The 13,566-nt window shown below is 42.9% G+C and overlaps 1 protein-coding gene across 5 annotated transcripts in view; it reads left to right on the forward strand.

Moving 5' to 3' along the window:
- The first annotated feature begins 1,417 nt into the window (after positions 1-1,417).
- rapgef2b (Rap guanine nucleotide exchange factor 2b) overlaps positions 1,418-13,566 on the forward strand; it is a 90,476-nt gene continuing 78,327 nt past the window's right edge. For all 5 annotated transcript variants that reach the window (XM_079268854.1, XM_079268857.1, XM_079268856.1 and 2 more), the window contains exon 1: positions 1,418-1,558. In XM_079268854.1, the coding sequence (XP_079124980.1) occupies positions 1,490-1,558 (69 nt within the window). In that variant the 5' untranslated portion in view covers positions 1,418-1,489. The remainder of the gene's footprint in view (positions 1,559-13,566) is intronic.

Genomic DNA, 13,566 nt, shown 5'->3' on the forward strand with positions numbered 1-13,566 from the left:
TACCATATAACAATGAATTCATCTCAACTTAACTCTGCAATTATTTTGTGTTATTCTTCATATTATTGCATCTTATCCTGATACATAAGGTTTATGGTGAACTAGTTTTCACACCCTGCACGTTTGTGTCCATTTAAATGTGTATTACCCCATCAAGTCACTAGATGGCCCCAAAGCATCATTATTTCACATTGTACTCCCCTTCCTATGCACACTTTTTTCTTTTTTTTCGGCTAAATGGACTCGCCCATGAGCCACCCCTTGTGACTAAATCTCCATCAAGCCAAACCCAGATAACAACAGTTAGAAAGGAAATGGAATGATTTCCCCTTCAAAACAAGATAGCAATATGTACAATACTGACCATGCATACTGTAAGCAGCAACAAATAACATTTAAGCACTAGAGTCACTGAATCAGATATATTCAGTTGATTAAATATTGGAATAAACTAAAACATATATCAAATTATTTTGTGCCGTCGTGATGCATGGTAGACTATGGTGCAGTTCATTGCTTGTCATGTAGTCCACTGCATAATTAGCATCGTCCTTGGGTTTAATTAGACTTTTCATTTTTTGCACAGCTACACAATTTTAAAATAGCAAACATTTAGTGCATTAAAAAATACCATGTAGCCTATGCTATGTCATGTATGCATATAGGTCTTTTATTGATACATAAAGAGAAAATTACATTTTGTTGTGGAAAAAATACAACAACGTTACAACGTTACAGTTAATTTCCAAAGACCCTCCCTAAATATGCCGTGTCCTTCTTCATCTCTTTGTATTAATGTTAAACACGCTGGAGGTTTATTTTGAAAATCTTTCAAGGAAGTGTAACCGTCAGCTATGGCCGACTTTACGCCGCTGTGTCAGTCACCATGGTGGCATACAACAGAGCGCAGCGGCGGCGGACCTATCCCCACTTTTAGAGCCATTAAAATGTTGATGTAATGCATGTTATCAGTGAGTGTATTCGGGTCTACCTCTCACGATGGACGCCAGGTTGCTGTTGACGGGATAACAGTTAGCGTACTTTGTTTTGTTTGTTTGCTGGATCCTGGAATGTAATTTATTTTGCGTCGCTAGCAGAACGCTGAAGAGACAAGGAATGGCTTTGAAGAGCGTTGGCTTGAATAAAGGGACCTTTTTATTTTGCATTGAGTAAATAACTCTAAAGAGAAGCGAGTGAGCCGTCCTTTTAAAATAAGTTTTCCTCTCGGTGGGACTGGTGTTGGGCGACGGACACACAGCCGTCCCGAGGAGGCTGCTCGGCTGTCTGGCTCCGGTCGTGGCCTCTGGCTCCGGGCACTCCCAGCTTATCCGCTAGCATCGGACCACAGGCGACAAGAACACAGCGAGGCAGCAAAGGGAGAGGGGAGGGGGGGACTTCTTTTGTTTGTATCCGTGGCGCTGGACATTTATAAACATTTTATTTAGGACAAGGAATTCAAGTATCCTGCAGACGGCGTCTTCCCAAAACAATGGCGTCTTACGTGGATAACAGCTTTCGGCAGGCTGTGATGATGAGCCCGGCTGAAAGGACGCAACAGGTCAGAAGAATTTATATTTGTTGAATGTGTGTCTCCAGAGCGCTGATACCCGCTGGTATTAGCCGTCCACTCGCTACATTACAACACGACATTGCAACATGCTGTAACAGAGTAGCAGTGCGTCTGTGCGCAACTGTTGCCATTGAGCTCCGGTGTTAACGTGTGGCTACGGCTGCATCCCGCTAAGCCTTCTATCAGCAGAGATAATCAAGGCTACTTAACATAACAGGAGCTGTAAGTTAGCCTTGGTGGGAGTCTAACACTCACACTGAGCTACAGCAGCGCGTGTGCGTCCTGCTTTTACATGTGATGCGCACTTGCATTTTGGGAAAAAACTCTAAAAGAAAACCTATATAAATGGTAGAAAGATATGCACGTGAGAGGCACAGTCTGTGGCTAATCCCAACCGAGCTAATAGCCTCTAGCTGGTGTAGGCTACACAGACGTTTCCCATCAACATTTGGTTCAGTTTGTATTATATTTGGTAGACTGAGACACGATGCAAGTGTTAGTTGGGCTTATCATTGTTATAGTTGTTTTGTCTCTGTTGGGATTTTATTTCTAATAATGCTTTGTGGTAAAAAAAAATAAATAATGCTTTATTATGACTTGTTTTTATTGCTCAGTGCTTTGAGTGCACAATATCACCTCATTGTTTTCTGAACCAATATAGTTCTGCTGGGGTTGCATGTCTTGTGAACATGCAAATCCTGTGGTCTGTGGTTATTACTTGAGCCACATAAAGGCACACACATGAGTTTGCATGGCATGTATATAAATATATATATGTGTATGTATGTATGTATGTATGTGAATGAGCGGTTAGAATTTGCAGATGCATGCAATAAATCCTGGTTTGGCTGCGGAGATGGCATCGTTTCATTTGGACCACTGCTTCCACTGCAAATGGATGCGGCTTCAGCTTCACACAATGGACAATCGATAGGCCACCACTTACACCAGTGGGCTACAGATAGTGGCACACCCGTCTGCCCGTCTATCTGACATCGGGGGAAACGATTATGGTGTCATCGACGGCTTGTTAACTGTACGAGCCCACGGGCTTTACATGCTTCACGCGGGCTCCTAATGCAGTAATGTGTCCGAGTGACAGATGCCGTTATGGAGACAAAGACGAGGATCATTTGGGTTTGGCATCAGTAGCAGCAATGCTCATCTAAAACGGGACCAAGCATTTGGAGTTTATATTTAGGCTGAAATTTTCATCACTGAGAATTGCTTAATTGTTTTGTCCATGAAACAAAAAAAGATCCCTGGCAAAATACCTCTGAGCCCAGTGGTGTCTGCAAACTGCCTAAATCTTAAATCTATTAGCAATCATATTTCTTTTGTCATGTAGCAAATTGTCATATTTGCGTGTGAAAAAAATGTCTTCAACGATAAATCTTTTATCAAAACATTTGCAAATCAATTCTCCGTCACTTGACGAAGTCATCGATCCACAATTGCTTGTATTTCTTGTCATGTTTTTGTTTTATTGCCCATATAACTGGTAAATCTGTCAGTGGGAAATAATCGCTGGCAGTTTTGATGATGCGGTCCTTTAATTGATAACTGGAAATAGCTTTTTAATGTTCCTTATTGTTGATATGCAAGTGAGAATGTGATTCAAAGCTGGCCGTCTAGCACCTGTGCTGCCTCATTCTTCTGACCCACCTGAGAGAATTAACATCAACATGGCTCTCAGTGCTGCTTCTGACACGAACATGTGAGGAGAGATTACTTGGAATGTGTGAGCTGGAATATAGTCTGATTCAAAGATGCGAAGGCTTTGGCAATGTGTGATTCAGTAAAATTAAATCTGTGGTCCTTCAACACTCTGCTATGAACCCATGCTGTGTCCGGATGCAAACATTTCATTCAGGAAGTCTTTTGATGAAACCTGACCGGCGAGGTCAACTAGGACAAAGACTAAACGACGACGCATAAACGATTCAGTCAGAAGCAAAAGTGCGACATGCTAACAGGATTTAGAAGTCTTAAGAAACACCGCATCCGTGTCATTCTGCAGTGGCGTCACAGAGAAGTCCACTCCTTTCTCTTCTCTGTGGTTGTTCATCAGAAAAGCCAAAGACGTAATAACTACAAAGTCTCTTCTGACATTAATCTTCATGGTATTGAGTCGTTCTACAGCGGCACCTTCCCCGGCGGTTCTTTTCAAGTGTCTGGTGTCGGTTGGCGGCTGACACGGTTTATCCTAATGGCGCTGGCAGGGCCTCTCTGTCAGGATTAGCTGACGGTTAGCGGGATCTGTCTTTATCGCTCAGGGCTGACCACGGCGGGATTTGACCCCTCTGCCTCGCCCCGTTTGTCACATGGCAGGTGAAATAACCGGCCGCTTGACACACTGGTTTTGTCAGTTTCCTTTGCGTGCCTTTGGACTGTAAGTGGAAGTGTCCGGAATGTTTGTCAGTGAGCAGAAGGAGGCAGTCTGATATTCGAGAAGGAAGAGGAAGGAATGCACTGCTGCACAGTTTTGCAGTTCTGATATAAATTACGATAACATGACGTGACTAATTGATCTCAAATTTCTATCCAAAATTCATTATTCCATTCCTTTGAATGAAACTGTATTTCTTTAAACATGCAGTTTGGTTCTCAATAGCAACATGTCGTGAGTTAGACGGACATCCTGGATGTTTTGTAAGGTTTAACATGAGACCCTCCAGTTATGTGATGCCTTCTCCAACTAGTAGGCCAAACATTCCAACTATTACTCGATCAAGCCACACATTTTAGCGATAATCTTAATTGTGCTGAACAGATGATGTAGACTCTATCGAGTAAGGGTTCTTTTTTTAATCTTAAAAGAGCTTCTCCGCCACTGTCTTCCCTTAAGGCCTTGTTTTTAATCCCTGCACAGATGACTGAAGGAGACCAAACCAGGACACAGTGACAGCGAGCCGGCCTCAGCTAGTATGGGTCCATATTTAGATCTGAGCTGAAAACTAATATTACAATTATCAAAGATATGGCAGTTGGTTTATCAGGACACCACAGACTCCACCAGACACATACAATGTCATGTACTTGTCTCGTAAAAATCATACCAAACAGAACCGATGCACATTTCACATCATTTTAAATGAAACGGGTTCTGTTTTGACTGTTGGTCAGACAAAACAAGCTGTTTTTAACGTATCTCTTTGGCCTCTGATAACTTGCGATGGCCGTTGCTCATTGCTTTCCAAGAATGCATGTTCATTATCAAAAGCAAAGGGCAGCCGCAGTGTGTGAGAGTGACATGTTTGTTTGTTTGTTAGGCCACTAGGTGGGAGTTGGACAATCTTTAGCAGTCCAAACTGTGCGCTGAACCCTGTTAAGTTCCTTCTAATGTCATTTGTGTGGACTATGAAGGCATTGAATTGCGCTGAACTGATTAGAGCGGTATATTTCAATGCAGCATTCATTTCTTTATCTCGCCATTGAACTGTTTGTCATGGAGGATTTAAGATTATGAAACCCAAGACTGCCCCACCTAACCAGGAAAAAGACGAGTGAAATCTGGCGACTTACAGGAACAAAAACCTGCACACACACTTGGTCCTCCGTGGTGCTCGGATAGACTTCTGCTGTAGTTGGTCTGTTTAATGTGCAGCAAGTAGACTCTCCCTCTTGTTTAGCCAGGTGGCAAAGCTAAAAACCACAAAACAACAGTCCTCGGCTGCGGTGACCCTGCTTCACATTCACGTAGCTGGAGGGACGAGCTGCCTACTTTACATCGTTTCCACATATTCTGCTGCAGCGCAGGAGAGCAGACGCAGGGGCGCAGTGGAGGAAACAAGGGAGAAAACAAATGCATTTGGGGGGGACTTGTCGTGAGCAAAACAAACAGAATTTTCTCGGCCGTTAGCCAGTCGTGACTCCGGCTTGGATACAAAGAGCAAGGAGTTTAATGGTCCAGCTAAAATAACAAATAATCCTTTGTCTGCAGAACAACCGTGGCATCACAGAAAATGACTTCGTACCAAAATAAAAGGGTTAAGAATAACTGACCGAGTGAAGACACATTTGTGTATTAAAGGAAAATCGTATTTACTTTAACATCAGTACAGGCCTACTATTTAAATTACTGCAAAGACATTGTAGCATGTAAATGGCACAGAGCTGCTTGGTTAATGCATTCAGCTCTATCATTTAAAAAAGATAAATGCTTGATCTATGTGCACGTATGATAGTTTAATTCTGCAGTATTGTAAATATTAGAGTAGAATACCGGCCTTTCGACATTATTCATAAATCTCATATTGTTCCAAATGTTGGCTGTAGATAAACAAATATTCACCTGCAGAGATACTATTATACCGTAAATACTGTTGTAGCCAAACGTAAAGTGTGCACATAAACAGGGAGAGGAAGTAGTTGTTGCAGGTTGTAAAATGACTGCTGAGCACAAAGCTGCCCGTCTCTCAGCATCCTGTCCCTCCATAAGAAGCAGGAAGAGGGAAAGCGTCAGGATGCTTTTTGACCGTAAGCCGGAACAATGGCCCGACAACAGAACGCCTTCCCGCCCCAAAGCTGTTTTTTTTAATTTTCTGAAGCTGGGTGTTGTTTTGCTACTGCCTTCGTATTTCCGTCAGGGCGTTAGAAGCATGTATTAAAAAAAAGAAGAAACTTCAAGGTCGCTGGGTCAAGGAGTAGGACGTACTTCTTTACCAGGTTTACTGGATTCGTAGTAGTGCCATTTTCCCAGGCGACTCAGGGTTTTCCGATTCTTAAAAAGAAACAAAAAACTCCCATCCATCCGATAAATGTAGGCGCTGCTCGCCGTGGCGTTTTGCTGGCGCTCTGCAGAATCCTGTACGAGTAAAGTGATGTCACATGTTGAAAGTGGAGGCTGAGTGCAGGCTGATGTGGTTACACACACACCGCGCTCACAGTGATGTATTCCTCCCAGTTTAAATATAGGGGGTGATTTCAGGAAGGGAAGAAACAAACAAACGCACCAATGTACGAAACCCACACACAGGACCAGCAGGGCTTCTGATTGGCTCGTTTAAATCATGCTTTTAATTCCACATCAGCTTTTTTTTAAAGATATTTTGATGGTAATAAAGCAAAGCATTGCCCACTGGTCTGTGGGGCCATGAAAGCTGTTGATATTGTATTAAACGTATTGATTGGTCAGGGTTATGGCTGTACAGGGAGCTACTGATAAAAAGGTAGAGTTGAATCATACGCCTCTTTACTGCAGGAAGATGGTTATGGTTGTTTTACTGTCTGACTGTACAGATAAATGTCTGCCATGATGGCGGAATGAAAGCCACAACACATTTGCATTCCAGTAACTGTTCCTTCCCGGAATACACCAGGATGTTTGTGAAGCCATTTGTGCCCGACTTTAACTCCCTAAAATCTAATAATGAAAAGACAGATTGAGTTTGTGTTTAAATGCACCGCTGAGATTGAATCAAGTCAAACACACGGTGGACCTTCCACCCATGAAGCTTGATTTAACACTAGTGGAGCACAAAGCTAAGACAAACCTCTTAAATGTGTAAGGTTTGTGTATCCCCACATACTCCCTATCAATGCTGCTATTCTATACGAGGATTGTGTCGAGTACATTACTTTTCTCTTTTCTTTGTTGTTGTGTTTTTCCGCATTGTTCTTCAGGTGTGATTTTGTTGATTTATTTAGGTCGCTGTCACGATGTTCCTGGCTTGATTATTGTCTATATTTTCATGGCACTGATCTGTAACGCTGCAATCTGTGGCTGCATTGCATGCTGGTCCATTGAGTCCACTGATGTATCCAGGAGCTGATGAATCTTCCAGATATTTGATTGTCAAAAAATAATGAAAATTGCCTCCCAGAATTTCTCAAAACCCAAGTTGACAGACTCTGATTGCTTGTTTTGTCCAAACAACATTCAAAACTCAGGCATTGAGTTTAATATCATGCTAAAGAAACCAACAAATATTCCCAATTAAGAATCGGAGAAACCAGAGAAATAAATACCCACTAAACCGCCTTTTACAGCTGAATATTGATATTGGTTTAGATCACGTGCGGGTAGAAGAAGCTGAAGATGATATGCCACGTGAAATATAAAAAAATCCAAAGATTCATCCGACAGTGAGTGCTTCCTCAGGAGGTGCATGTGTAAAAAAAGTGTTCATTTTGCAGAGTTTGCAAAAGTATCCGTGATCTCCTCCAGCAGAGTCATATCAGTGTTACTTTTTGAATAACAGAGGGTGAGAGGAAGTTCAAGTGAAACAGTTTTTTGAACGTTTATCGCGGGACCCCATGCTGGTGTCTGAGGTGCTTATTCAGCAGTCTCACTCCAAATGATGTTATTCATGCGTTGGTTGCTTTGATGTATTGTGGTGAACCTTTCTATTCCTAACAAAAAAAACAAAGTCTTTTGTTTTGACAGATTGCATGTGTTGATGCACAGCAGAAAATTCAACTTTCATTTAAGTCTTAGTGGAGTATTTGATTGAAAATGTCACTGATGGTGTGCAGCCTAGGGGTTTGATGGCCCCCCCCCCCCCCCCCCCCCAGCCCTTTATCTTGTCCGATGGACCAGGACGTTACCTTCAGGGTCACACTGTACATTTGTCTCAACCGAATCGCACACAATATAAGGTCAACGGCGTGTTTCAGTTCCTTATGTTCACGTTTCTTTAGGTATTTTTAAAGAAAAGAAAAACAAGGCTCCAGGAATTCCGTTGGCCTTGGCAGCAGAAGGCAGCAGACCTCATGCTACCGAGCGACCACAGTCTTTACATAACTCAGCCCGAGACTCGGAGAATAGACAATTCCTCCTGACGTGCAGTATTTACATGACTGCTATAGAATTGCTACTTGCTGTGGCTATCATTAAGAGCTTCATTCCTCAGTGAGATTTTGGAAATTCCAGCATTTGGAAAAAGTGATGCCTACATAGAAAAGACCGATAGCATAAGTGAAACATATTTGGCTACAAGTTCAGTCGTTTTCATATTCTTTTTTTTTTATCCGATATGGTGGTAATGCGTTCTTGTAAACAACTAGCAGACTTCTTTGAGTGAATTTGGCACTGAGCCCCGGTCCCACGCAGTACCGGCTCATCTCGTGAATAATCTGCAGTTCAATCCTCCCTCTTGGTGAACTGCTCAGACATGAAGTGGATCAGATGGAGAGCTGATTAATTTGTGTGATTAGAGTTCTCTAAATCCCAGAATACGGGTTCACCATGCAGCTAATGCTAGTTTACAGTGTTTGTAACAATGGCGCTTAAAGATGGTTGCTGTTGCACCAACGGAGTCAAAATCGGGGAAATCTTTTGCTTATAAACAAAACTCTAATGCTATTGTTTTTGGGAGATTTTAATTCGGAGATTAATGTAAGAGTTGGGCTATGCATGCTTGCAGCTTTTTACATTATTTATTTTTCAATCCTTAATTGGGAGGACAGAGGGAGAACTTAATGCTTTAATGCTTGGGGTTTGCTTAGGTAGTGCAGCCGGCAAAGCAATGTTTAATCCAGTTTAACGTGCGTCCCTTTTAACTATTACAAGTGTTGTTTTTCATCGGGAAAACAAGTCGCAAACATGAAAGCTCGCTCTATGTATGTCTCTTCATTACCGTCATGCCTGCGGTGGTTTGCTCACCTGCTTAGTTAAGCTTAAGATAAAGCATTCAAATATTCATCAGCGAGGTCCTGCTGGCCTCCATCACTGCACTGAAAGGACTCAAGTGTTTTTGCTGCACTCGTATCAGTCCCCCGATCCTTTTAGGGTATTAATGTACTTGCAGCGATTCACAAATCAGTTTACCATTGTAGCTCAGGCAGGTGTCTTGTGTTTCGTTTCCCTTCTGCTTTATTCTTGTACTATGTTACACCAAGTTATCAATTATACATTTGGTAAGTGCCACACTTCAAGCCGTTCAGATTGAAGCAATGGCAGTAATCCACTTCCACCAGTCGATTGTGTGTCTGTATGCAAAGGAAATCCACCGCCTCCCAGTGTACACAAATCCACAGTACCGAGTGGAGGAGGGCTGGTGAGTAAAGTGAAAGTATGTCACGATGGCGGATTAGAAGAGTGTCGTTTTTGTAATAACTTTCAGCCAAAGACGTCTTTGACTTAATGGCTGTTTTTACATTCTTTTGTCAATCTGTGGAGCTGTAATGTCGAGTCGTAACACTGTTTTTCTGGCCGTGCCTTTAGATCCTAATGTGGCCGGTCATGCCTCATGCGAACTGTGGTTTATTAACAGCTGTGGTGGTGGTGGTGGTAGGCAGGTGATTACTCGCCTCGTGAGCTAAAAGAGGTGATTCATTACAATGCTAGCATGAGCAGAAACAGCTGTCAATGCTAATGGAGGTAGTTGTCAAAAAGTGAGAACTGCTGCAGCGACAGTCCTTGAGTTGTGCCGGTGGGAACATGCGGCGTGTTGCACAGCCTTAAACAAGAGAGCGAAAGGGGAGAAAATAGCCCCACATAACATTGTTTTCCCCTCATTTATAAGTCAGTGATTATGAATGATGTTGTTCCACTTACTGCACGCAGTGGAGCAGATTAGTGTACAATATGTGTCTTGTTGGAACCTTATCTTTGTAATTGGTCCCCGGGGGTTTGTCTAACCTGCGGCCGGTCACGTTCCCAGCTCCGGCCCTCCGTCGCCCATCGGGGAAAATGTCCGTTCATTACCCACGGCCTCCACGTAATCTGATTCTCACTGGAATGTTTGACAGTTTCGCCCCGCTTCCTGCTTTTTTGGAAAGAAGGGGGTAATTATCTTAGCTTGCCTGAACTGAAACGCCGATTAAGGTCCAGACCGCTTGGGTGCCAGTCTGAGATGATCAGGGTGCTCTCTCCTATTCTTAAACCAGAGAGCTGCTGTGTGCCCAGATTTTTATTTTACCTCTGGGAAAAGTTTATGGAAACACGTTTATTGCTGTGATGCAACCTTCCCCTTTCAGCCCAGTTGACGTTTATTTCACTCTGGTGACATTGTGGTATGGTCTCCTCGTACCGTTCGAGCAGTAATTCTCCACTTCATACTGTGATGGCTGTTACAGCCCAGCATTATTTATGAAACGCCGTCGGTTCATCGGCGCCTCAGACCTTGACCGGGCTAATTGACACTTTCCTCGGTTGACCTCAAGCAGCCCTCCACTGCCAGTTGTTCTCCCATATGGCCCTATATTTCCTTCGTACTCAAACCCTTCCTGCTGAGAGCAAACCCTTTTCATTAAGCATTCTGGCCACCATTAGTTTTGCAGATCTCTTCATGTGTTCTGTAGCCTGGGCGGAGAAAAGGCCAAGCATCAACAATAGGCTTACGTAATGCCACATGAGTGTGCAATCTTCTTATAGCAGTATTTGCTTTTTTTTGTGGTTGGGTAATGTGGTTAACTGTGTTATTGAGGAAAAAGCACCTCTCAAGTCCTCTTCAACTGCTCAACACAGCACAATGGGTAAAAATCAATCGCGGTAACAAAGGAGCTCCTGCATCGTCAGTCAAAATGACAGCATCCTGATGGTCCTGCAAGTTTATTTACTGTGAAACATCAGCCCCCACGGATGCGTTTTCACCATTGCATCATGCGTATTGTTAATGCGATTCGGTGTCGAGAATGAATGGGTGCGGCGTCGATCGTCTCTGCTGATTAGTCAAGACACTGCTGCACAGTCAAGATGATGAGACACGATTGGACGGAGAGCAATGGCCGATGCCGGAAAGATATTTCTCCCACTTGGAAATAACATTTACATATTCAGTGTGGCGTGAGTGGGAATGAGTCCACAGTGACTGACTAGAGTTCCAAAATTCACACATTCTTGATATTAGTGTTTGCAATAATTTATATTTCGTGAAGAACGCTTAATTATAAAGTGTAATGGGTAATAAGTTGGCTTATCTACATACTTACTTTTTTTTGTTCACATTAACAACTTTGAATTGGCTTCATGGGAGTCAAAGTTTATTCGCTCCAAACCAGCTGATGATAACGTGGCTAATTCACATTTCTTTTCTTGCAACATGTTGCATTGTTGCAGCTTCAGTGACTTGAAAAGTGTTCAGTAGGTTTTGTTGTTCTTGGTATGTATTTGTAGTGAAAGGTAATAGTTTTTACGCTCAATCATTTGTGGAATATCACCCGTGAGCTTGACGGCATTGACAAATATGAAAGATTAATGTGATTGTTCAAACACATTTCAACAGTTACCATGCGAACGTTTCCGTCGGGCCATGTTCCAGAGGAGACTAAACTTTGCACTGCTCGCTGTGCTCGGCTACAACCGCATTTAGTTGGGCAACGCTGTGTTGCAGAATGACAATGAATGATCCTTGAAGCTTGAACCTAATGTTGTTTGACTAAGTCACATGAAGTACGTGACTCACACTGGGGACAGCCTTCTCATGTGATGCCTTTGTTGCACTGTCCACCTGTGTAGGCCTGACTGCCTGCGGCTGTGTTATTATTGGGCTGTATGAAGACTGTATTTGATTATAATTGGAGGGAAAGATGCGGTCCGTTCATGCGTGCTTGCCTTTAGGCTCGGCTGCTTTGAATCCTCCGGCAAGTGTGGTGCGGACCCAACACAATGACGCCCTGTTACAAGCAGCTCCTGCTTGTCAAAAATGCTAAAAATCACACCAATTATTTTGTCGCTGCACTGGTAATAGCTGTTTCGGCTAAATTGTACCCACTGCAGCTGTACTCATGCCAAGCAGACCTAAACAAAGACTTTTATTATTGCCCAATAACCCATGAGTTACAGTCTAACAGCTTCATTTTACAGCGCAGCATATGAAAAAGGGTTCATAATTGCGAGAGAACGAACAATTTTTAAAAGGAAAGATGCAGAATAATCACAGAATGAATTGATCCATGCATTAGATAATTTGAAGTCTTCTTGCTCTCATATGGGATTTTATTGGAGAAAAATTTACTTTTTACTGGCTAAGCACAAGAGCCCTCTTTTCAGCATTGTAATCATGTATTTCTAAGGAAATAAACCATATCTATGCAACAACACAAGACTCAAAGAATAAATGGCAAATAGAAATGACAATAAATCTAGCATTAAAATAAACGAGATCATAAAAAAGTGAAATGAAATATTATGAAATGAAGAAAGCGAACCGTCTGCAGTGTCTTTCCTTTGACTAGCCGACTCTGACTAGCTTATGTAATGCCAAAGAAAGGGAAAACCCTAAAAGATCACAATGGGCCGCCATGTTTCTTTTGTAAAACATCCTCAGGATATCGGCTGAAATCCCCATCCGTCTGGAGCGGAGGCCTATTTTAGTCTGTGTGAAGTGAAAGGCCTTGGGTGGGATCATAAGGCAACTTGTGTAAACAGGAAGCTTCCATTCAAGACTCGGCGAGCTGGGCACACCACTGTGGTACAGATACCCGACGCATAAACATAACCAGGAGTGCATCTCTCAGAATCGGCAGGCCTTCAGGATTGCAATGCCTTGAACTCCTTTCAACAACGGACAACAACGGAAGGTTCCAAATTGTACTTTGTTGTTCTCCGTTACTTTCATGTACAGGCATAGCTGGCTATAAGTGGCACTCGTAGCACCGCCATCTCTTGTAGCGGATGTGACCTGAACTGGCAGCTCACCAGATACATACACTCTTACCAAAGTGGGTTGTTTTTTTCATCACTTGCTTTTGCAAACACTGTCCTTGTTTCCTTTTTGGATGGAAGGTCGACAGGGTGACAACCGCAGCCTTTGAGATAAAACGGTGAGGAGTCACACCTAACACAGGCAGGCGCTAGACCCCGCTCCATTGTGATGCCAAGACCATGAAAGAGCATTGATGACGATGTCGTCTACATACCAACAAGCCGCTGGCTCGCTCCCACCTCACAGGGAACACGCTGTTCATGTGCGGATCGTCCTGCAGCCCACCGGCCCTTTTGGAAACACTCCAAACACGACACCGTTGGCACTGCCAAGCTTTTTAAAAAAAAAACTAATTCGGGGATTTATTGTGCCAAACAATGAGCCAAATTTATATAAGTAATACAT

Source organism: Melanostigma gelatinosum (assembly GCF_949748355.1).
Source record: "Melanostigma gelatinosum genome assembly, chromosome: 5".
Classification (NCBI taxonomy): domain Eukaryota; kingdom Metazoa; phylum Chordata; class Actinopteri; order Perciformes; family Zoarcidae; genus Melanostigma; species Melanostigma gelatinosum.